We start from the raw sequence: 24,973 nt of genomic DNA, 5'->3' as shown, positions 1-24,973 counted from the left end.
CAGCCACACACCTGTATCTCTTCTGAGCTGTAAGGGGATTGTTTAACTCTCATCCCCTCGGACAAACTCATGCAACTCCAGGAATAGTGAAAAGAAGACAGCTGGCTGGGAGGTTTCTTTACATGTGTTTCTGGCACTGAGACACTCTGCCTCAATAAGGTATTAGTGGTTATTAGTATTAATAATAAAACACAACATGTAATGTAACAGACGGGACCATAATATGGCTAATGTCACATGTGTACAATATAGTATAATATCATATAAGCTACAATTATGATTTTCTAAAATTTACCTTGTTATTAAATCACTACAGAACTAGATCACATATTCAGTTACCTAGGCAGTGAAAAATCACCATATTTGTTTCAGATCAATCAGAATTAAAGAAGTTGGCTTTGCTGGCCATGGAATCAAGTTAACCAAGGGCAAAATAAAGTTTTTATATACATGGAAGAGCGGTGACCACCAGTTCTCTTCAGAAAGGAAGAATTGGGTTTTTGGAAATATATGCTGATTATATAGAATTGTGTAGAAATATAAGCTGATTATATAGAATTCTATAGAAATATATGCTGATGATATAGAATATAATCATGTAAAGAATCTCTGGTCAGGTAAGCAAGAAACTCACAACTATAGTCTACTTGGAGGAGAATTGGGAACTGGACAGATGGAGAAGGATGGGGTGGGGAAAAGATTTTCATGGTATACCATTTTATATTTTTATTTTTGGATCATATGGACATATTTCTTTTTTGTTAAAAAAAAGAGAGAGGAAGAGAAGATGGCTTAGTCCTGACGCTTGCTTTCATCCACGTATTGGTAAGAATGAGTGTCTGTGTCTATCTGTATATGATGGGCAGGGAAAGCTCCGAGAGTTGCAGAATTAAATAGTTTTATTGATAACTGCTATCTGCTCACTGGTAGCGAGAATGCGGTAGAGGGATGTTTCAGAGAAGGAAAGCAAATGCATAACTCATCTCTCTTGAAATCTGCCAACTATGGATTCATTGTCTGAATTAGTTTTATATAAAAATGAAATTAAGTGTTTTGTTTAAAAATTAGGGGATACACAGAAAAAGAAAATTAGACCTTCTTAAGGACCGTAAGAGAGAGATAGATCTTGGGCTTCCCTGGTGGCGCAGTGGTTGAGAGTCCGCCTGCCGATGCAGGGGACACGGGTTCGTGCCCCGGTCCGGGAGGATCCCACATGCCGTGGAGCGGCTGGGCCCGTGAGTCATGGCCGCTGAGCCTGCGCGTCCGGAGCCTGTGCTCCGCAACGGGAGAGGCCACAGCAGTGAGAGGCCCGCGTACCGCAAAAAAAAACAACAAAAAACGTTCTTCCAGTTTGAATGTCAGATAGTTGGATAGAGATGAATTGGTGGCTTGGAGCGTTCCAGGTACCTGTGTACTTAATAACTAGTTATTTGGAGAGGTGTTTTAAAATTCTCTGTGTGCCCCATTTTATTTTAGTTTTTCAGAACAACTCAATCCTTGGGGATTATTCTCTAGTGCTCTTTGCATCCTCTGGGGGTCAAGCGCTGAACTGGATGCTGTGTGGCAATGGGAGATGAGAGGCGCATGACGCGGATGCTGTTGGAATGCAGTCTCAGTGACAAGTTGTGTAGTAAGTACAGATGATATAGAGATCTGCCCTCTGAGTTTAGGATGATGGAGATTAAGATCTGAATAGATTCTGGAAGGAAGATCATCTGATTTCTCATAGAAATGAAGCAATGGTGAGAACTGAATTGGCACTAGTGGCTTTGGGCGGAGGGGGGAGAGTGGCAGTCATAGGTCCAGATGTGCTGCATCCTCCAACTCAGTAGGAAAAATGAGAGACGAGGTGCATAGCATACTTCATGGGCTAAGAGACAGGGACATTGGGATTTCAGAGCAGGGAGTTGATCCCGATTGTGGTAGAGGGATCAGGAGGAAGAGATGATCGTGTGGGGTGAGCTGAAGACTGATGGGTAGGGGAAGTCAGGGGAGGCTGCTTCTTCAATCTCTTCTCTACTTCCGCGATTTCCTACCTAGTTGTCCAGGAGCAGCAGTATGAAATCATCATCATCCCAACGCTTCTGGTTGGGATCTTCCTCATTCTCCTTGGGGTCATCCTGTGGCTTTTCATCAGAGAACAAAGAGAGCAACAGCGGTCTCCTGGACTCCGAGGTAAAGTTCAGACTGGGGCTGGGCAGTGGCTCGGGGAAGACGGAGATTGTAGAAAATGAGGCACAAGCCTCCATGAGCCCAAGTCTAGAGGGCCCTGCAATGAGATAGTGGGTATGGGTCCCCTCCTGTGTAGTTGAGAGGGGGGTGAGCTCTTCTCAAGGAAATGTAATGTATGCTTGTGAGCTGAAAGAAGAGTAGGCAAGAGAGGCCTCCTGTAACCTGTTTCTGTCTTCTTCGTCCTATTGCACTATCAAATCTTTGGCCATGTGAGTGTCTAAGGACTGGGGAGCAAGGCTTGGGTAAAGCCCAGGGCTTTGTAACCAGTTTGGAAGGATGACATTTTACTCTACAATGCGTTACAGCCCTACCCTGTGCTTCTGGAATTTAGGATGTAAAGGGGTAGCCTTCATAATAGTCCTTGAAGCATTAGGTAGGAGGTGATAATGTGCTATTCTGGGGTACCACTGAGCATATAATGGAAGAGAATCAGCTCATACAGGAAACTCAGAGAAAAAAGAAGGAAAAAAAATATCCTGACAGTAAATGAAACTCTACAGTGGCTGACCCCTAATCCTTCTCTAAACTATATCCCAAGTCTCTTATAATTCACTCTTACAAAGAACTTCTCAAAGAACTTATCTAAACTCACTCTCACTACTTCTACTTGTCACATTCTTTTCTGAACATACTAAAACAAGGCTTTCCCCCCCACCCCAATCCACCAAAAGAACTCTTTCCAAGATCACCAGTGTCAGCTCTGTTGGGTTTTCATCCTACTTGACCTGTCAAAAGCATTTGACACTATTTTGCACTTCCTTCTTCTTGAAACACTTTTTTCTTTCCTTTCAAATCTACAGTCACTTTGTAAATGATCTCATTTTCAGTCTTGTGGATTCAATTATTTTCTCAGTTCTGACTACAGTCCCCTGATTTTTATACTAAACCACCTACTTTGCAGTTTGGACCTAGTACACATCTAATACGTAATGTGTGTAAAACAAAGGTCCTGAAATTCCCTCACAGTGTCCCCTCCCAACAGCCTTCCCTATCTTAGTAAATGGCAAGCCCAGCTCCCTATATGTTCAGTCTAAAATCTTGAAGATGTCCTTGACCCCTCTTTCTGTCACACTCCGTCTCTAGTCCATTAGCAAATCCTGTTAACTGTGTCTTCAAAATAGACTCAAGCCACCCTCACCTCTCATAGATAATTGCAATACACTCTTAAGTGGTTTCCCCACTTCTGCCTGTATCCTTTTATGCTCTATTGTCCCAGAGCAGCAGAATGATTCTTTTAAGGCATAAGTCAATCCTGTCAGTTCTCTGCATGAAACCCCCAGTTGCTTCTCAACTTAGAATGAAAAAAGACAAAATTCTTTTTTAAAATAATTAATGAATTTTTTGGGCTGTGTTGGGTCTTTGTTGCTGCACGCGGGCTTTCTCTAGTTGTGGTAAGCTGGGGCTACTCTTCGTTGCGGTGCATGGACTTCTCATTGCAGTGGCTTCTCTTGTTGCGGAGCACGGGCTCTAGGCGCACGGGCTTCAGTAGTTGTGGCTTGTGGGCTCTATAGCACAGGCTCAGTAGTTGTGGTGCATGGGGTTAGTTGCTCCGCGGCATATGGGATCTTCTTGGACCAGGGCTCGAACCTGTGTGCCCTGCACGGGCAGGCGGATTCTTAGCCACTGCGCCACCAGGGAAGTACAAGACAAATTTCTTTTAATGGTCTTACATGACCTGGGCCCTCTCTGGCCTCATCTCCTGTAACCCTCCAGTTTTTCCCTTGCTTCCAGGGGCACTGATTTCATTACTCTTCCTCAAATATGTCAAAAATGCTCCTTCCTGAACCTCTGCACTTCTTCCTGATACCAGTATGGTTTGCTCTCAAATTGCTTCTATTTCTCAAAAGTCATCTTCTCAGAAAGACCTTTCCTGACCTTCAAACATAAAGTTGCATAACTGGTGCTCCTTCTTCCCCTCTTTTCCTCCATAACACTCCTTACCTAGTATATTATTATCTGCTTCCTCTCTCCTACCACTAGATAGTAATCTTCATGAGAATCTGGACTTTGCCTCTTCCTATCATCTAGAAGAGTGCCTGGCACAAAGGAGGTGATATTTGTTGAATAAATGGATGAATTAATGAATGAATAAAGATTTAATAAAAAGAATGAATCTCTCTTCTCTAATGGAGAAAAGCTGGTTTAGAAAGGGGGAAAGTACCGAAAGAATGTTTTGATTGAGACTCTTGGAAATACGGAATAATTTGATTTTGGGGACAACTTGAGGGAGGAGTAACTTTTGCTCAGAGTTGAGTAGTTATCCATACCTACCCTCCACCTTGGGAAGCTGTTTGATTGACTTTAATGATAGTCTCCACTGGCAGTTCCCACCACATTTAGGTGTCTGTGGTTTGAATACCTATTCAGTAACTTCCTTAATTGTCTTCATACTATACTCATACTGAACTGTAATCCTGAGGAAGGCTGAAATGAAATGTCATTACCCATTTTCAGAGGTCCGTCTCCAGTTGTCTTAGAAGTAATGGGATTATTACATAAATTCTACAAGGTTTGTATTGATGCTGGTTCATAGAGAAGCATCAGAAGGTATCCTCACATTGGCCAGAGAGAAAATTGCTGAAGGGACTCCTCGATGGTTTGTTCCAGGTTCTGCTTTCTTGGAGTCCCTAGCCTAGGAAAAAGCTTGTTGCTGCCACCTCTTTGTTTTAGGTGTTGCCCACATGCCTCCATCTAGGGGCCTAAGCTGGGAAGCAGCAAGACCTGAAGGAAGTGTGTTTGTACCACTTAAGGAGACATCGGTGGAAAGCCTTCTACGAACTTCCACACAGGCCCTGGCTAAGCTGCAGGTGCCCCGGGAGCACCTCTCTGAAGTTCTGGAGCAAATCCACAATGGTAGTTTTGGGACCATCTACCGAACCAAGATACATACTGGGGACACTGATGAGCCCAAGAGTGTCGTCCTCAAGGCTTTAAAAGGTAAAAGGAGAAGTGTTGGACTTCCTTTTCTCTTTTAACTTGTTTTTACTGTGAGCCCTCAGCAGTGAATGCTAACAGGCTTGCAGACATTAAATGTTAATCAACAGATAGTTGTGGTCACAGTTGGACACAGAATAAGAAGGGAATAGAAAGTAAAATCTCTGAAACAGAAAGGTTCTTCTTTGGGTCTTTCCCTAGCTCAACCTTGCCTATCAAGGCTGTTAAAACTGATTTTTCCATATTAGATATTACTTGAATGAGGATTTTGTGGTTGTTTCTTCATTTTTCTTCACTGTTTTGATATCTTTTCCAGTTACTGCATTTTTCTTCTTTTTGCTGATACTCATTGATATGGACCAGTAATGATGGATACATAAAACAGCACAAGGATAGGATTAGCAAGAATATTAATCCAAAGGTCTAGAAGTGGTAATATGTTAATGTGTGATAATATTTTAATGTGAACAGAACACTTGTCTTTTAGGCAGAGGAAAGCCCATCCAGTTCTAAAGACCTACGGTTCTATGTTACCTTTGACAAAAGATCAGTGACATTGAAGATCATCTTCTAATTGATTCTCTTTCTTTTTACCTTTTGTCTACACTCACTCCCCTTTGGAGCCTTGAAATTTATCATCTGAGGTTGCTTCCTGACCTGAACCCCCATTTTATTGGTGATACTCTGACTGCTCACTCACCATGGTTCTTCTGTCTTCCACAGAACCAGCTGGGCTCCAAGAGGTGCAGGAGTTCTTAGGGCAAATCCAGTTCTATCAGTACCTGGGGAAGCACAAGAACCTGGTACAGCTGGAAGGCTGCTGCACAGAAGGGCTGCCGCTCTATATGGTGTTGGAGGATGTGGCCCAGGGGGACCTGCTCAGCTTTCTCTGGACCTGTCGCCGGGTAAGTGGTAGGGTAGAGGTGTTGGGAAGGAAAGGCATGACCTGACTTATTAGCTGTTCACATGTCAATTAGCCTGACAAATGACAAATGAGAGAGACATTATAATACCATAACAGAGTGATTATCACCAACCAATAGAATGTTTAGTGATGATGGAATATCTGCTCTGTCCAATATGGTAGCCACTGATCACATGTGGCTACAGAACCCTTGAAATGAGGCTGATATGATTAAGAAACTGAATTTTCAAATTTATTTAATTTTAAATAATATATGTTTAAATAGGCATATGTGGGTAATGGCTACCATATTGGGCGGTGCAGATTTAGAGAATGGACCTTGGGCTCCATCTCCTACAAGCTATGTGACTTTGGGCAAATCACCTCTCTGAGTCTGAGTTTTCGGCATCTGTAAAGTGGGAGTAATAATAAATACTTATTAAAATTCAAGGAAATTATGTCTGTAAAAACATAGTGATTGGAACATATTAAGCACTCAAAATGGTAGCTGTTTTAATGATAATTGCATAACAACCTAACTGCTGTTAGCAATGATCTTGTTGTTAGTGTCAAGTATATTTTCCATTCTGTAACGTCACCCTAGTGTGCCGAGGCTGAGTTAAGGAAATGTCAGCCTGCGAGTTTGTGTATCTCCAATTCATATTTTGAAAAATTTAAATGTTCAGAAATTTCCAGGCTAAAGTGCAAGTCCTATTCCTTACAATTTCACCACTCCTCTATCTACTCCTCTTTTTGAAGTGCTCCATGTTTTCCTAGTTAGCTCGTCACTTGCTGATGAACAAAGTTCAATATTAATCAAGCCTCCTAGGTAGGCTGATCATTGTGTTACTAAATGTGTATGAAAAAGAGACCTTGTTGACTTCTTCCATCCAGTGATGCGAATAGGACAGTGTGCACATCATGAGATTTAAACTTTTTAAGACCATCTGTCACTTGGTCTGTGCCCTAACCTCACTTGTTTCCTTTTATTTTTCAGACTGCATGCCTCTCTATTTCAGATTGTTTTCACATGCTTTTCTCATTACACCAGACTTCTCTCCCCTTCCCTTCTTTGTAGGGTCAATGGCCACTCACTCTTCGGATCTCGTCAAGAGCTTTCCTTGCTTCTCCAACTGAATGAGCTCTCTTTCCTCCACCATTATATGATCTCTTTTACATTTCTTTCATGGCACTTATAGATATGTAACCATGTATTTATGTATGATTATTTTATTTTGATTCACATGTGTTTGCCACAGTATAAGCTCCAAAAGGCATAGACATATTTATTTTGCTCACTTTTGTATTCTGAGGTCCTAAGATGGAATCTGGCACATAGTAGGCATTCAGTCAAGATGTGTTGAGTTAATGTGCTTTCTCTCTCTCTCTCTCTGTCTCTCTCTCTCTCTCTGTCTCTCTCTCTCTCTCTGTCTCTCTCTCTCTGTCTCTCTCTCTCTCTCACACACACACACACACACACACACACATGTTCTGCCTTAGGAAAAGTGCTGCTTTATCCAATGGATAGTCTTATATATACTTGTCTTTCTTACCTGCTATTCTGTTCTTCATTCTGCTATTCATCTACATTCTTTACTGTTTTCCTGGTCCAATAAATCATGGTACTTCTCTGCATATCTGAGAACCTCTCATATCATCTGTCCTTGAATCTTATAGTCCTTATATTTTTGTGTATTTTCCTTAGCTTTGATAACTGCATTTAAGAATATCTCTACCCCTAGCTTTTCTTTCAGATCTGTTCATGTCATTTTGATGTACTGCTTTTTTCTCTATCTATTTAGGATGTGATGACCACGGATGGCCTTCCGTATGACCTCACAGAAAAACAAATATATCACATAGGGAAGCAGGTCCTTTTGGCTGTGGTAAGGCTTGGAGAAATGACAACAGATGGCAGTGATTTTTCTTGTTAGCTTGGTATTTAATGTCATATTTCTCAGTTATGCTCTCAAATGGGGTATATATTATAAAGGAAGTCAGATGGAAGTTAGGGGACGGAAACTCAAGCACCAATAAATTGTTTTCAATTCTTTCATGAAATTATTTAGATAATATAATTCAGGATTGGTAATTCTAGGAAGAAAGTAGTCAGTTTAAAGTGTTTTTTCAATATTTATTTATTTGGTTGCATCGGGTCTTAGTTGTGGCAGGCGGGCTCCTTAGTTGTAGCTCACTGGCTTCTTAGTTGCGTTACGTTGGCTTCTTTTTTTTTTTTTAAAGAAGATGTTGGGGGTAGGAGTTTATTAATTTATTTTTGCTGTGTTGCGTCTTCATTTCTGTGCGAGGGCTTTCTCTAGTTGTGGCAAGTGGGGGCCACTCTTCATCGTGGTGTGGGGGCCTCTCACTATTGCGGCCTTTCTTGTTGCAGAGCACAGGCTCCAGATACGCAGGCTCAGTAGTTGTGGCTCACGGGCCTAGTTGCTCCACCGGCATGTGGGATCCTCTCAGACCAGGGCTCGAACCCGTGTCCCCTGCATTAGCAGGCAGATTCTCAACCACTGCGCCACCAGGGAAGCCCTGGGCTTCTTCATTGCAGCAGGCGGGCTCCTTAGTTGCAGCTCGCCAGCTCCTTAGTTGTGGCATGCGAACTCTTAGTTGCAGCATGCATGTGGGATCTAGTTCCCGGACTAGGGATCAAACCCAGGCCCCCTGCATTGGGAGCACAGAGTCTCAACCACTGTGCCACCAGGGAAGTCCCAATTTAGGGTTTTTAGAAGGAACAGGGGGGCTTCCCTGGTGGCGCAGTGGTTGGGAATCCGCTTGCCAATGCAAGGGACACAGGTTCGAGCCCTGGGAAGATCCCACATGCCACGGAGCAACTAAGCCCGTGCGCCACAATTACTGAGCCTGTGCTCTAGAGCCCATGAGCCACATCTACTGAGCCTGCATGCCACAACTACTGAAGCCCTTGCGCCTCGAGCCTGTGCTCCCCAACAGGAGACACCACCGCGATGAGAGGCCTGTGCATCACAATGAAGAGTAGCCCCTGCTTGCAGCAGCTAGAGAAAGCCCAGGTGCGACAATGAAGACCCAATGCAGCCAAAAATAAATAAATTTATTATTTATTTTTTTAAAAAAAGAAGGAACAGGAAGGGTTTTAAAAGGTTTCTCAGTCTTAAGGGTAAAAAACCAGGGCCAAGAGCTGTATGTCCACATACTTCCAGATATATACTAATGTTAACAGATGTAAAAGGAGAAAGGGAAAGCAAGTTGGGAGAAGAAATGGGAATAGAAACTGAAAGGGTGAAAGGCTACCGAACCAGAAGGAAGCTTATAATTTATACCTGTAAAACAAGAAATACTAGTTCAGAACATGTTAGGTTGTAGATTTGCTTCGATACTGAATGTGATAGGAGTTACAGATACTTTAAAAAGAACAAGGAACAAGTGGAAGAGGAGGAATAAAAAAGAAGGGGCAGAAGTGAGAGCATTTCTTTATTTTAAACTAACCTAAATAAACAGGGAAGAGAAAGAACTCAAGGTTTAAGAAAAAAAAAGTTACCTTTACCAGAATTACTCAGGAAATTTAGATGACTATTCCTATGAAATTATTTAGATAATTGTGTTTAAAATTAGTTACGGAAAATCAGGGCTCTGTGAAGCTACTATTTTAGTATTTGATATATCTTGCCACCTTGAGGTATGAAATATACAAGGGATATAAAAAGAATCAGAGAAAGCTTAGGAAAAAAGAGGTGATGCAGTGAGAAAAAGTTGAAGTTCTCATGGAGCGAGGGAGAGAGCACATCATACAAATAAATGTTAACTATGGTGTTTGGATGGCCTAGTTGGTATATTTCCTTGATAAAATTAGGGTATCAGGGGCTTCCCTGGTGGCGCAGTGGTTGAGAGTCCGCCTGCCGATGCAGGGGACACGGGTTCGTGCCCCGGTCCGGGAGGATCCCACATGCCGCGGAGCTCTGCGTCCCGCAAAAAAAAAAAAAAAAAAAAAGTTAGGGTATCAGGACAAATGAACTATTTAAAAAAACAGAAATAGACTCACAGCATTGAAAACAAACTTATGATTACCAGAGGGGAAAGGAGAGAGGAGGGATAAGTGAGGAGTTTGGGATAACAGATACACACTACCATATATAAAACAGATAAACAACAGGGACCTACTGTATACCACAGGGGACTGTATTCAATATCTTGTAATAACCTATAATGGAAAAGAATCTGAAAAAGAATATATATGTATATGTGAATATATATATATATACATATATATATATATACGTATATATCTGAATCACTTTGCTGTACATCTGAAACTAACACAACACTGTAAATCAACTATACTTCAATAAAAAGTTAGGGTATCAGGACAGAGCTTACCTTGTATTCTGAACCATAATTGCAGGGGTGCCCCATAGAGATGCAGTGATCACACTGGAGCATTCCTGAGAGCCCAAGGTTACCAGTTATAAGGCAATATCACACTATTTTTTCTAACTTTTAACAACCTCAAGATCAGTACATTCTTCAGTTCTTCTCATTAGAGTATAATATCTTTGTTCTGAGACCTCACCTGAGACAAAAAACAAGAAACAAAAAAATCCCTGCTAGTCACTGTTTGCTTCACCATCAATGACTGGAAATTACCACCTTCACCTTTTATTTTTTCACACCATTCTTGTTTGGCAATCATAGACCTCAGTCTCTAGCGCTTCAGTCATGTATAGTTTTTCAGCATCTCTGTATGCCTTGAACACCTTGATGTTGGGGGAAATGATTTCAATACATCAGTGTCATTCAGGTGCAGTGGTTCTCAAATGTCTTCTTGGCTGTGCTATAATCATTTTGATACTTCTTAAAAAGATAGATTATCAGGTCCCTCTTCCTAGATTTTGGTTAAGTAAATCCGGAGAGAAAACCTTATGAATTTATAAATCTCCCAGGCAATTCTGATTTGCAGCCTGGCCTGAAAAGTATTAGTAGAATTTGCAGTACTTCCTATGAATTAGAATACTGGGTTCTGGTCACTACCACTTAGTACCAGTGTGACCTTATATAATCATTTAGATTTATCTGAAAGTTACTTCCCTAACTCACCTCATCTAGTTATTTTAGGGACAAAATGAGATGATGTAAAGCTGTATATAAACTTATTATTATGACACTCAATTTTGCTATGTATATATTACCCTGTTTGGGAGACTGCTGCTAGAAACTTGAAACCTACGCTCCTTCCCCTTGTCTAGCTGGGTCCTATCTGAGAGGAAAATCAGGCCAGGGTCAGGGTCAGAGTAGGAGATTATAATTTCCAAACCCAGTACAAATGTTATTTGGATTATTTGCTGTTTGCTAAGATTTGTTTGTTTGTTTTAAAGCAAAGCTAGTGTATTTACTAATACATGTGTCTTCAAAAATATAAGGGTATATCAACATATCCAAAATGTGTAAATCATTTGTCAAACCCCAGAGAATGTACAATGCGAAAAGTGAACCCTGAAGTAAACTCTGGACTTCAGTTGAAAATAGTGTATCAGTATCAGCTCATCAGTTGTAACAAATGTATCACACTGATGCTAGTTGTTAATAATAGAGGAAACTATGAAGTGGGAGGGAAGGGATGTGGGAGTGCTCTGGATTTTCCACTCAATTTTGCTGTCAACCTAAAACAACTCTTTAAAAAAAGTCTTTTAATTTTTTTAAAGAAAGGAATGAAGTATTGGTATCGGTTTGCTAATCTTAAACACAATGCAAACATGTCTGATTCATTATAACTACTTGGAAGCCGGACTTCCCTGGTGGCGCAGTGGTTAGGAATCTGCCTGCCAATGCAGGGGACACAGGTTCCATCCCTGGTCCAGGAAGATCCCACATGCTGTGGAGCAACTAAGCCCGCATACCACAAGAGCCACAACTACTGAGCCCGCATGCCACAACTACTGAAGCCCGTGTGCCTAGATCCCGTGCTCTGCAACAAGAGAAGCCACCACAATAAGCCCCTGCTCGCTGCAACTAGAGAAAGTCTGCATGTAGCAACAAAGATCCAACACAGCCAAAAATAAATAAATAAAAATTAATTAAAAAATTAATAAATACTTGGAAGCAATATGTCATTATTAATGAGGCTTGTTCAGAGTAGAAAATATACTTTTCTTTTCAAGGATTTGTTTCTCTTTATCTGTGACCTAAGCCATGACCTCAGAAAGCTGATCCATCTTTGATCTCATGTTGACAGGAATTTCTCCAGGATAAGCATCTGTTCCATGGGGATGTGGCAGCCAGGAACATCCTGATCCAGTGTGATCTCACTGCTAAGCTCTGCGGACTGGGCCTGGCTTATGAAGTCCACTCCCGAGGGGCCATCTCGTCTACTCGCATCGTACCTCTCAAGTGGCTCGCCCCAGAACGGCTTCTGCTGAGACCAGCTGGCATCAAAGGAGACATGTATGGTTTGTTCCTGCCCTGCCCTATGGATTTCTTCCTTTCTTGACCCAGGTGTCCTCCAGCTCATGAACATGACTGAGTCTACTGTCAATTATGTCTCCACATGAAATGTCTACTGAGAAGTCAGACTCTCAAGCAGAAATGCGTGTTATGTGGCAGAGCTCATACTTGGCATCTGCCTGCAATCCTTTTTAGTGCCTTTTGAAGTATTCCCTCTGTGTTAGATTAGAAACCTTAATTAGGAGAGAAAAAAATGAATAGATTATTCATGCTAGTATCTGAGGACTTAATCTGGTGGAGTTTTATCTGTTTATCTAGTTTTATCTGAAAGAGGTAGGTCCGCTTAATCCAAAGTTTAGTTAATAAGTTTAGGACTTATTAAAATAAGTACATATGTGTGTGTATACTCAATCTATTTTAACTTAAAACATATAAATATTTAATTATCAGTCTTTTGGAGGAGGGCCAAGGGGATAGACCCGCTATGCTAAATGAAGTCACGTGTTGTGTTTCTTGTATAAGTAACATCCATAATGAATTATTTTTGAGTTTCAGTTTGGGATGACTCTAAATAGAGTGGGAAACTTGAAAACATTTGTGACGCAATTTGACTACAGACACTTATTGTTAATTTTTTCCCAGTTTTCTACAGTTGTCTCACCCACGCAATTTGACAACACTTTCTTTTTAGCAGCTTGGTTTTATAGAATATTTTCAAAGCATTCAATCTAGTTTTCAGGGCATGTATATTTAATCAGCTTACATAATATTTAATTGCTTACATAATTACAGTTACAGGTAGGATTGGCATAAACAGGATTGTAAAGAACTGCGATTGACTTTTGGTAGCCATATAACTCAACTGCTCAGAGGAGCACACAAACATAATAGAGAATATGTTACGAGCCATGAATGTTATGAGTTGCGGGGGAAATTTAGAACATCAGTTGATGTGGTGAGTCAATTAAAAGACTGCTTTTTTATTTTATTTATTTATTTTTTGGCTGTGCCGCGCGGCATGTGGGAGCTTAGTTCCCCGACCAGGGATAGAACCCATGCCCCCCTGCAGTGGAGGTGCAGAGTCTTAACCACTGGGCCTCCAGGGAAGTCCCCAGAAGACTGCTTTTTTATTTCATTGCTGTTTCGCTGACATCTCCTTTTGAATAGAGGTCTGGGAGCTTTGAGAGCTTAACTGGGAAATATTGCTCATTTAATGATGATATTATAGAATAGCGAAATATACATCTCTTGAATCATATTACTTAGGCAAATGCCTACTCCAATTATGTATAAAACTTGTTATGTTAATATTTTTCCTAGGTTTGGGCAATTAGATCTACTGAGGAAATGGTAGATAAATGATAAAACTTACTTGGCCTTGAGCTAAGAATAAAGGCTAGAACTTCAGCAGGGAGAAATGGAAAGGATGAAAAAGACGCAGAGGGGACTTTCTGTATGTTTGGGCGAATATGTTTGCATGTTTGCACAAACACTCACAATTTAGCAAATAATGGTATATATCTATTAATGTGTAATATAGAAAAAAGGAGACATCAATTCAGTACTCAAATAGATTAGATTCTAAGGGGATTGGACAGAAATGCTTTCTAATGGCACTACCTCATTGCTTATTGTATCAGTCACCCTTGATTCCCTTTCATTGCCCTTGTAATGGGGTTCTTACTGAAGGCCTCTGGTATTTAAGTGAGCTGTCTTTACGAAAGGCAGAAATAGAAATTAAATCCATGGCCTTGTTTCTTTTACAGCTGGTCTTTTGGGGTACTGCTCTACGAGATGGTGACTCTAGGTAAGAGGATCCCCAAAGTAGTATGTACCTACACAGAAATATACAAGGATGTTTATTTGGGTGGTGGATGACATTTGCTATGAGAAGGGGTTTCGGTACAATCTCTGAAGGTTGAACTGAGTTGACATAGAATCCTGATTTTTGAGATAGTCTTGTAATGTCTTGATTCCCTCCCTCTCTCTCTCCTTCCCTCTTCTGTTTTTAACTTTCTTTTGCTTTCTTTCTCTTTCTTTCCCTCAAGACATTACCAATTCCATGGGATGTTTTAAAATCCAAGGATGATCTTGCATAAACATAAAAATATTGTCTTTAGATTTATTAATCCACTTGATGGAGAAACGATAGCACCTTCTCATGTTTGGGAAGTAGAGGGCAGATCTTATTTCTCACTTTGCTTTATTTTGTTACTTTTCTAAAGACTCAACGTTCTGCTAAGTTATCAGTACCCACCCCCATCTCTTTTTTTCCAAAATTCTCTAAGCTATATCCTTACTTGATCACCAGGGAGCAATTATATTATATCTATTATTTTTTCTATGGCTATACTTTTGCAGGTAATTAGCCCAGGTGGATGGAGAGTAGTGTTAGTTATACTTTGTATTCTGAGGACCCTTAAGTTCTCTTACTTCTCTCATTCTTTCCATACCAACAGGGGCACCTCCATATCCTGAAATCCCCCCTACCAGCATCCTACAGCATCTCCAAAGAAGGAAAATCATGAAGAGACCCAGTAGCTGCACACACACCATGTAAATGGTTTTTAAAATCTTTTTTTGCTCTTCATCAGTCGTGCTCCTTTCAGAGTGGCTCAGATGACCCTCAGCTGTCCTTTATGCGCTAATGTACAACCCTAAACCAAACCTCTGCAGTAAAACACATCTGCTCACATATACGATGTACATGTATATGTATATCATCTGTATGTGTGTATACATACGCACACAAAATATTGAGGCAACCACTGAGTACTATATTAGAAATTTAAGTTCGCTAACGTTGTTAAAGCTTAGTTCTTCTGGAAGCTTTTAAAGTAGACCAAATCCAATGCAAATACAGTAGTGTTTTATCTATTTAAATGTCAGTCTCAGTTAGAGACTACTGGCTTCAGTTCTAATATAGTTGTCATAAAATCCATTGCAGTACAGTTACTCACTGGTTCCTATTTAATATTTAACTTAAAAACATATTGATTATCTGTTTTCCCAGTTCTAAGCATGTTGGAAGCCAACCAAAAGTGGGGGTGAGAAGAAATGAGGCAGGAGAAGGAGGATATCAAATTGTCAGCAGAAAGGGACAATTGGTGAACTAACGTAGAGGCAGAAAATGGAAAAATTTTAAATTACACTCAGAATTTTATAACCAATAAAGTACAAAAAAAGGTTGTTATAGAACATAAGAAAAGGTTAAATTATTTTTAAGAAGACAGGAGTTAATATATTAATATACATTTCTATTAAAGTTGTTGCTATTTTGTAAATTTTTCAGCACTGAAAGGGTAAATTTCCAGCACCTGGGTTTCCCAACATTAAACAGTTACAGCATCAAGCATGTTAAAAATGTTAAATATCATAAGTGTTGATATATATTTTTATGTGTATATACACACAGTATAGTGATACTGGCTGGGTATACTAGAATGAAGTTGTTGACAAATATTTCTCATAGGCTTTATGTGTATAAAAGGCTGTCCTTGATACTGGGGAGAGACGTTTAACTGATAAAGTACCTGGTCTTGAAGAAGGATGTCAGAAACAACATGAAAATCAACATAAAGTTTGAGGCAATAAGTAGAATGGTTAAAAGCTCAGATTCATCTCACAGAGTCAAAAAGACACACGTTCAGTCCTAGTCCTACTACTTTACTGTGCGTTGTTTACTTATCTTAAAATAGGTATAATGATAATCCTACCTCAAAATTATTGTGAGGCTACAATGAAATAATGCATGTTAAGTCCCCTACCATGCCTTTTATAATAAGTAAGTTCTTGGTAAAACATTAGCAGTATTATTAAAGCAGCATCTTCTACAAAGTCTCATCGTACAACATTAAAGAGTGTGGGAAACACAGAGCATGCTGAGGTTTATAAGGAAAGGAATTGAGACTTAAACCTGTAGGAAAGGATATTCAAGGAATTGGGCAGAGCACGAGCAAAGACGGAGCTCGGTGTTACTAACCACATCTAGGGCATAGCAAGACACTGACTTGTCAGGAGGAGAGGGCTTCAGTTAGGCAAGAGCTATATGCTAAGAAGCTAGGGGGTGGGATGTTGACTTTATATGGTGAGCAGTGGTAAATCACTGTAGGTTCTTGGGCAGGAATGAGACTTGATGAAGAGTGTTTGAAAACAGGCTATGTTGTAAATTCTCTAGACACTGGATTGAAGCAAAGACAGATTAAAGGTGGTGAGTACTTCTATCTCGATTAAGGCAATTTCCTGGAGAAGCTAAGTAATAAAGGGGGGAAATGACCCGGATTAAAGGAAGGAACCATCTAATTACATTAGCTGAAATTAGTATGAATCGTATTATTCCATACCTTCTTATTTTCCTTGCTGTAATGTAGCTCATACTGGTAGATAAGTTATAGCAATGGTTTGGAATGATGCAAATTAATAACATGCAAGATGAAAACACTTAAGAGTTTTGGGTAATCTAATGGGAAAAAAACCTGTTCTGTCATACTGATTGTAGTTTAAGAAATATTTAGTCATTCTTTTTATAAAAAGGGTCCTGTTGAGAAGATGATATTAAGAGACTTAGCATTAGGAGGATGAGAAGGAACAGTATTCTCTGGGAAGCATGTGGGACACAGCAGTGAGAAGTAGGTTAAAGACTCATAGGTTTCTTTTGTTAAGGTTTGTTAGGAGACGAGACATTTTCTCTTGTTTCTCTTGTTTTCCTTTCAGGTACGGTCTCATGAAGTCCTGCTGGCGTTGGAGTGAGGACAGCCGCCCCTCACTTAGAGAGCTACACTCACGCCTAGAAACTGCCGCTCGAACTGCAAATGACAAGGCTGTGTTGCAAGTACCAGAATTGGTGGTGCCTGAATTGTACGCAGCTGTGGCAGGCGTCAGCGTGGAGAGTCTCTCCTATAGCTATAGCATCCTTTGAAGATCCGGGGCAGCACACATTTTTGGGAGATCATATACTCTTGGAACCAATTCCTCCAAGAACAGAGACAAGACTTTCTAGTGGGACATAAAGGGAGGAATGGGACGTGGATCCTGCATCTTCCCCTACACATTTCCCCAGAAACCTGAAATGATGCTAGATGAGGCTGCACACAACATATACCCTCGAGACTGAGAAGTACAGTTTCATTTCTGTTATCCCAGTCCTGAAGATGCAGGGTAGATGGGATGGACCGTGTCAACGCCAGGGAGGTTTTACAAGTCTGCAGCGTTCGTCGCAGCATGGCACAGATGAGCTGGTCCCTCCCACCACAGGCTGGTTTCCTTTGAAACATGCTTTTATCTAGACTATTATAAGGTCCAGAAAATTGGAATCAAATGAGGGAAGAGAAAGCTGATAAAGGAGTTGATGAGAAGAAAATTGAAGGTTCTACTTGCTCAGGAGTATAGGTGAGGACCAAGGTCATCCTTCAGAGAGAAGGGGGAGGAAGGACATACAGGACTTCATTCCTGGTCCGTTCATGCAGGGCTGAAGGAGAACCATTAAGGAAGACTTCTGAGCTCCCCCTAAGGTGTATATAGGAGAAATATGGTCCCCTTTGATCTAATTCTGAGGTAGGTGAACCCTGTTGGTACTATTTTAACTAGAAGCTGGAGGGGTCATTTCATGATTACGAACATTCAACGTGTACTTTTCAACAGTCTGGCTTCCTGGCCCCTATGAGACTAGGGAGACTGAGCCCAGAGGGTCAACTGGGTCGATGACGAATACACTGTGTATTTAATAAATGGGAAATATGGAAGTCAAGCAAAAGTGCTTAGTAGGCAAGGACGTCTTTAAAAGGGCTGGAAAAGGATGTAACCTGAGATGGAAGGATGATAGGTTCCCATTTTCAATCATCCAGTGATCTACTGTGAAACTTATTTCATTAAATTCATATTTATTGAGTGAAAGTAGGCTTTTCAGGTTATACAGTTGCCAAAATCTCTCCAAGAGGGAGGATAACGGTAGATAAATGAAAGCTAATGACAACAGAAAAATTCAAGAGGCAATCTACGTTGTCAGAAAAGGGATTCCTCATGCGTGAAAAGGGGATACTACCTACCTCACAGGGTTGTCATGAGGATTGAATGAGAGTATATATTTGTACCGTATCTGGCACATACTATGTGCTCAATAAATGTTAATTTCCTTACTCTCATCCTTACTAGCCTAGAATCTTTCATATCTTTTTCATTTAACACCTACGGTTGCCAAGAAGAGAACCTTGGTCTGTCAGTCACACTGCAAGGGAGGACATGCTTAAAGATGATGGGATGGTACAAATACCACTTGACTAAAATGAGGAAGTCGTAATTTTTGTGGGAGCGTGTGGATGATGACAGTCATCTCCTACTAGTTCAAAATACTGGAAATATCATGATAATGACAGTTCAGTTGAACACGTGGTCTGTGATTTTAAACAATACCTTGGATACTCTAGAAGGGACATCCAAGGCTGCTATAGGAAAATGACTGGCAGTTGAAAACTTGCAGAAGTTAGAATCCTGATGGAGTCATGATGAGTCGCCCAACTGAATAATGATTCTTGCACCTCTAGGAATACCACACTGACTAGACAGAATTTAAATGCGTGGTAAGCAGCAACAGAGAGAAGGGAGGAAGAATGGCTCAGCACAAAATGATGAAGTCCTATGGAATCTCATTGTTCTCAGCTGTTCATTTAAGTCAAATTTACAAAATATTTATTTATTTATTCAACTATTTTCAAAGAATAGAGTGTTAAGGACAACTGTGCCAGACACTGTGCTAGGTGTTGGATAAAAAGAAATGGAGAGCTTTGGCTTACAGTCCAGAAAGCAAGAGACACTATATACACATTTATGTGGGTATTTGTTAATTACAACTGTGATGAGTGCTGTGAAGAAAAAGTATAGGGTAGTAGAAGCGAGTATAAAATGGGGACCTCCCTGAAAAAATGGCATTTAGACTGAGACCTTAGGGATGGGTGAGTAAGCCTGACAGTGAGGAGAAGAGGCTTCCAGTTGAAGGATTATGTATGTCAAAACTCTGAGGCGAGAAAAAACTCAGTTTGAGGAACTGCAAGGAGGCTAGTGGGAGGGAGGTATAGTCAAGTGGGAGGAGAGTGGTGCATGATGAAACTGAGCATTGCTCTTTCACGCTGTATTTTTTCTTTTGCAAGGGAAATAATGAATTCACCTTTACCAATGATATTCAAAGTAGCACTCAACACTCATCCATCAGGGGTAAATTAGGAATAATAAAAATCGACTCTACCAACAGTCTGGGAATAGATCAGATGATCCAAGAGGGAATACTTCTCAAAATCCCCACCGTGTACAAAAATAGACTCAACGGAAGAGAGCAGCTTTTAAAATATGTAAGAGGAAAAAAAATATTAATTCTACAAATAGTTATTCATTGTATACCACACACAAAGCTCAAAGTTAGCTTCTATGGAAGAAATAAAGACAAATCCTGAATGACTCAAGCCTTCAAGTGACTTATTTGGTAGTAAATTGGTTCCCCTCATTTTTTAAATTCCATATCTTTATTAGGAAAAATATTTTGAGCACTCAACCCTACTAAAATTATATAATTTATATATAGATGTAAAATATATGCAGTATAAAATAAATGCAATATAAATTAAAATTGTTAAAATAAATATTATTTTTTAATTTTATTGGAGTATAGTTGCTTGAAATAAATCTTATTTTAAAAATATTTTGCTAATTGTCTCACATTGTATGTTAATGTTTGTTTTGGTAGGAGGCAAAGAAACAGACAATTGCCATTTTAAACTTTGTTTTTCTGGATATAGGTCTGGAACATTGGATACAGTAATTGTTTATTCGGAGGAAACTGGGTCTTTCCCTCACTTGGCCAGGCTTTTTCCAAAGGAGAATTATATTTCTGGCATCTTTGACTTATCAGCCATACCAGATATTCCCAAGCTAATGAATGGAAAAAAGAATGAAAATATTTACCATTTAATCAAGTTGAATCCAGGTTAGGGTTTGTTTTATTGTTTTGATTCCCTCCTCTCCCAGTCTTGCTTTTCCAATTTATGCTTTATGGTTAAAAAAAAAAATTGCAAAATAGCTAGGAACTGAGCAAATGCCCACCTGGAAACCACGTCTCATTGAAACTTGACAATGTAATTCAACTTAGAATAGTCTGAACCAGTAGTTCTCAAATCATGTTCGTACACAACACTAGTTTTAGGTATTTTCTATTAAAATTGAATAATAATATTTTTCACCATGCTAAAGAAAAAGTTAGTGAATAGAATCTTCTAAATCTTAAACTTGCTGTAACAACTGTTGTTACATTTTTGCTCTACCATGACTCATTTAAACAAATAAATGTGTATCAAATACAGTAGAAGACTGGGAGAATCACCTATTATGCTTAATTTAGCAGACTGGTTTTACTTGTATTGGAAATAAGAATCAGTGGTTATGTTATGTGTTAGAAGCATATAATATTGTCACATGCTCGATAAATTATTAATTTGAATAATGGAATTGAATATATCATGTCCTAATAATCTAGCAATAGCTTCAAGTGCTCACTCACCATATATGAACATATTTGAGAAACAATGGTGTGGAAGTTTTGGTGTTTCTGCATGATGGTGGTTTTCTCATTAAAAAAAGTAACTCCACTGAGTGGTTTAAAACAGCGGTCCCCAACCCCTGCCCGGGGGAGGTGGGGGCGCGGTTCCTGTTAAGAACCAGGCCGCACAGCAGAAGGTGAGCCAGCGAAGCTTCATCTGCCGCTCCCCCTCGCTCCGCACTGCTCGCATTACCGCCCTACCATCCCCCTAACCCCGCATCCGTGCAAAAGCTGTCTTCCACAAAACCGGTCCCTGGTGCCAAAAAGGTTGGGGACCACTGGTTTAAAAGACATATATGGTTAAAACAGAGAAGTCTGCTACAGAAGGGAAGAGAGAAAGGTGGGTGGATGGAATGAAGACTGAAATAGACCATAGTCATTCTGACATTTAAAAACATTTCAATTACCTTAGAATAATTTTTTAGACCATATAATATTCTTGATTTACTACTCTGATCCATTTAATGTAATGAGCTATCCCTAACAGTTTTTGTCTGTAAATACAAAATCAAAACTATTCAAAAGCTACTGATAAAATAAAGAAAACAAATGAAAACAACAACTATCTTTGGGCTTGCCTGGTGGCGCAGTGGTTAAGAATCCGCCTGCCAGTGCAGGGGACACGGGTTCGAGCCCTGGTCTGGGAAGATCCCACATGCCACGGAACAACTAAGCCCGTGCGCCACAGCTACTGAGGCTGCGCTCTAAAGCCCACAAGCCCCAACTACTGAGCCCACGTGCCACAACAACTGAAGCCCGTGCGCCTAGAGCCTGTGCTCCGCAACAAGAGAAGTCACCACAATGAGAAGCCCGCTCACTGCAACGAAGAGTAGCCCCTGCTCGCCACAACTGGAGAAAGCCTGCGCACAGCAACGAAGACCCAATGCAGCCAAATAAATAAATAAATAAAAATTAAAAAACAAAACAAAACTATCTTCTCTAATTATCACAAGAAAATCAGAACGTATTTCTGGAAATTGTAAGTAGGAATGATTCGATAATTTTAAATAGTGGGGCAAAAGGCAAAAGAGGTGTGAGGACAGAGCAGACATGAGAGATCAAAGGAAGAGAGAATTTTAGACATAGGAAACATCAGAATATTTAAAAGATGAAATTAACACTTAGAAGAAATAATCATCTCTGACCCTAGCCCTCTGACTTGATTCGTCATCATGAAGTTGAAAGCAATAAACTTAAAAACTTTAATGGGAAATCATTATTTTATCAATGAATAATGTGTATTTGATTAAATCATTAAGCCTTCATTTCAGCTGGAGTTGGAAAATGAAATGTTTATTTCTTAATTACTTCACAAGGGTTTTTGAAGCTAACCACAGAGAGATTGCATTAGCAAAGGCAGAAATAGTTCTTCATTTGGCTTCATTTAAGCAGCCCAAACATTTATTTTTATAAATAAACTATGCTGTTACCAGTAAGTATGTCCTAATTTGAAGCCTACAGCCATTGAGATTGAGATTTCTCAATGTTCCAAAAATATTTTCTCTGTTTCCAGCCCATGTAAAAGCATATAAAATGGTTCTTATATAACTTTATTGTCCAAAATGATAGCCACTAGACATGTCTGCCTATTTAAATATTAGGTTCACACAAATTAAATAATATTTAAAAATAAAAATTCAGTTCCTCAGTCTCACCAGCCACATTTCAAGTGCTCAGTAGCCATTCAGAAAGTTTCCATAGCTCTGGTGTATAACATCCAAGAAGACCACAATACACAAATGCTTTATCACTTTCCAATCTTTACGGTGACACAAGAGACGTACAGTTTGGCTTTTTTTTTTTCTTATTTTTTTTGTTAATTATAGGAAGGATTGAGTAAGTATATTTTCCACATTTCATCTTAAAAACAGATAGGGTTAGAGAGGATTAGTCTTGAGCTCAGATGTCTTTTTAGGGGATAAAGACAGTAATTGGTTACAGATAAAAATCTTAACCCTGTGCATTCCATAAGCTCTATTTACACAGTCACAGACCTGGTACCTGTAGCTCTACTTAGGTAAGCGTGAACACTTGGCACATTTGCCAAAAATGGGAAGGAAATGCATTAGGAAATCCAAAGATTGCATGAGGCTCCCTACAAAAAACAAATGGATTACTGCCTATATTTTCAGAGATATTATGGAATATTATGATCAAGTTTCTGTGGATTATTTCTGTGGTAAGTACAGTGACTGACGTATCCCAGTTTGCCTGGGAAGTTCCAGGTTTTAAGACGGAAAGTCCCACATCCTAGGAAACTCCTTGGTCCTGGGCAGACTGGAATGGTTCATCACCCTAGTGATGAGGGATGGTGCTTTATGTTTCTTGTATATTTTCCATAATGGCAGCCTATATTGGAACTGAATAATTTTTCTATATTAACATTTATACAATGGTTAATAGAGTTTTCTATATTGACAGTTATACAATTGCTAATACAGACTCAACATAACCTGCTCAGTCTGCTTTTCTGGTTATTCCACTTCCATGAACTTTGTGTTCTAATTATACTGAAATGCTTGGCTTTCCCAAGGCATGCACTGTAACAAGACTGCACCTTTGCTCAGGCTATTTGCTTTTCCATCCCTCTGAACATATACTGAATTTACCCAACAAGGTCCAACTCAAATAGCACATCTTGTCACAGGCCTTCCCTGGTACTTCCCCTTTCTTCAACTTCCCCAGTAAAGTGACTTGTGTCCTTATAGCATTTGCTTCCTTGGGCTAATATGTGTCTACATGTTTGTTTTCTAGACTACAAGTGCAAAGGGCTCTTTTTTAATTACCAGTGCCCAACAATTTCTGGCATGTAGGAAATGCCCGTTATAACTCATTATATAATGTTTTATAAATTCTAAATCTTATTTGACATGCGTTATCTCATCTGATCTTTTCAACAATTCTTTGAGCTTGACAAAGTTTATTGTAGTCTATTCGTTTGGCTGACGAATAAACAGGCTTAGAGAGAGCGTCTTAACCACGGTTAGGTAGAGATACGGGATGGGAACGAATCCCAGGTCTTCTGACTGCCACTCTTTCTACCAAATCCCACTGAAGGTTAAAATCATCCAACAGGCAGGATTATTCTGTGTGTTGGTAAAAGAAAGGTAATGAATAATATCTGAACAATAGGCTTTGTGTAAAGCTCACCGTGCCTTTCCCCATCCTTCAAAACCTATCCTAGATGAGCACTCCTTCCCTTTCCCCGTGTAATTCTATCTGGTAAGAAACGCGGGCTGAACCATTTGATCTTAAGTCAAGGTGCCAAAACTCCAGAGGCCACCAGAGAGTAACCCTTACTGAATAAGTTTTACTATTAAAAGGAATTCTTTTATATCATGACTGCCAGAGATTTTTCAGTTTCAACGTGCCTTTCAAAATTTCAGACCTCCTGTCTGATGAATTCTTTTTACTTTGTCTCTACTACTGGCTTCTAGGTGTCGGATAACTAGCCATCATTGTCCGAAGGGGAAGGCCCGTGTTAGGAATCTAGCAGGAGAAGGGTTTGTATCCCCGATGTGCCATTCTGATCCTGGGATTTCTCTTTACTCACTCCACGAATCAGGGGAATAAGGCCACACCCACCCCACGGATGCCGCGAGAATTAGAGACCCGACAAGTCAGAACGACTGCGAAACCTTAGCTCCAAGACCGTAACAAATGCTTTCTTTTCACACTTCTGTGCTTTCCTAATAGAATATGATCTACTGAATTTTGAAAATAATATGCTTCCAACCTAGTAAAGGAAAGTTCAGGTCGTTGCCGCCCGCCCCTTCCCGCGCGCCTCCAGGACTCTCGCTCGAGTCTCCGCCCGCCCGCTTTCCTCTGGGGTCGCAGGAGGCGGAAATGCCGCAGTGACGCGTTTATCCTGGGCGACTGACGTCACTGCCAGGCGTCCGGCG

The 24,973-nt window shown here is 40.1% G+C and overlaps 1 protein-coding gene across 2 annotated transcripts; it reads left to right on the top strand.

Moving 5' to 3' along the window:
- Positions 1-694: 694 nt before the first annotated feature.
- STYK1 (serine/threonine/tyrosine kinase 1) lies at positions 695-20,022 on the top strand. 2 transcript variants are annotated; one of them, XM_024732992.1, is made up of 10 exons: positions 695-825; positions 1,477-1,630; positions 2,041-2,175; positions 4,983-5,169; positions 5,890-6,071; positions 7,873-7,956; positions 12,282-12,490; positions 14,257-14,297; positions 14,950-15,046; positions 17,204-20,022. In XM_024732992.1, the coding sequence occupies exons 3-10, from the start codon at positions 2,059-2,061 to the stop codon at positions 17,406-17,408; spliced, it is 1,122 nt and encodes a 373-aa protein (XP_024588760.1). In that variant the 5' UTR covers positions 695-825; positions 1,477-1,630; positions 2,041-2,058; the 3' UTR covers positions 17,409-20,022. The 2 variants fall into 2 exon arrangements, with proteins under 2 accessions (XP_024588760.1, XP_024588759.1); XM_024732991.1 differs by having other exon boundaries at positions 4,903-5,169.
- The last annotated feature ends 4,951 nt before the right edge of the window (positions 20,023-24,973 follow it).

Source organism: Neophocaena asiaeorientalis, unplaced genomic scaffold (genome assembly GCF_003031525.2).
Source record: "Neophocaena asiaeorientalis asiaeorientalis breed wild unplaced genomic scaffold, Neophocaena_asiaeorientalis_V1.1 scaffold150, whole genome shotgun sequence".
NCBI classification, from domain to species: Eukaryota; Metazoa; Chordata; class Mammalia; order Artiodactyla; family Phocoenidae; genus Neophocaena; species Neophocaena asiaeorientalis.
This window is presented reverse-complemented; position numbering and strand designations above follow the sequence as displayed.

Coding starts and splice junctions, on each gene's coding strand:
- STYK1 (XM_024732991.1), top strand. CDS start 1,567: ATGGGAGATGAGAGGCGCATGACGCGGATGCTGTTGGAATGCAGTCTC. Junction 2,176..4,902: donor GCGGTCTCCTGGACTCCGAG/GTAAAGTTCAGA, acceptor TCTTTGTTTTAG/GTGTTGCCCACATGCCTCCA. Junction 5,170..5,889: donor CGTCCTCAAGGCTTTAAAAG/GTAAAAGGAGAA, acceptor TGTCTTCCACAG/AACCAGCTGGGCTCCAAGAG.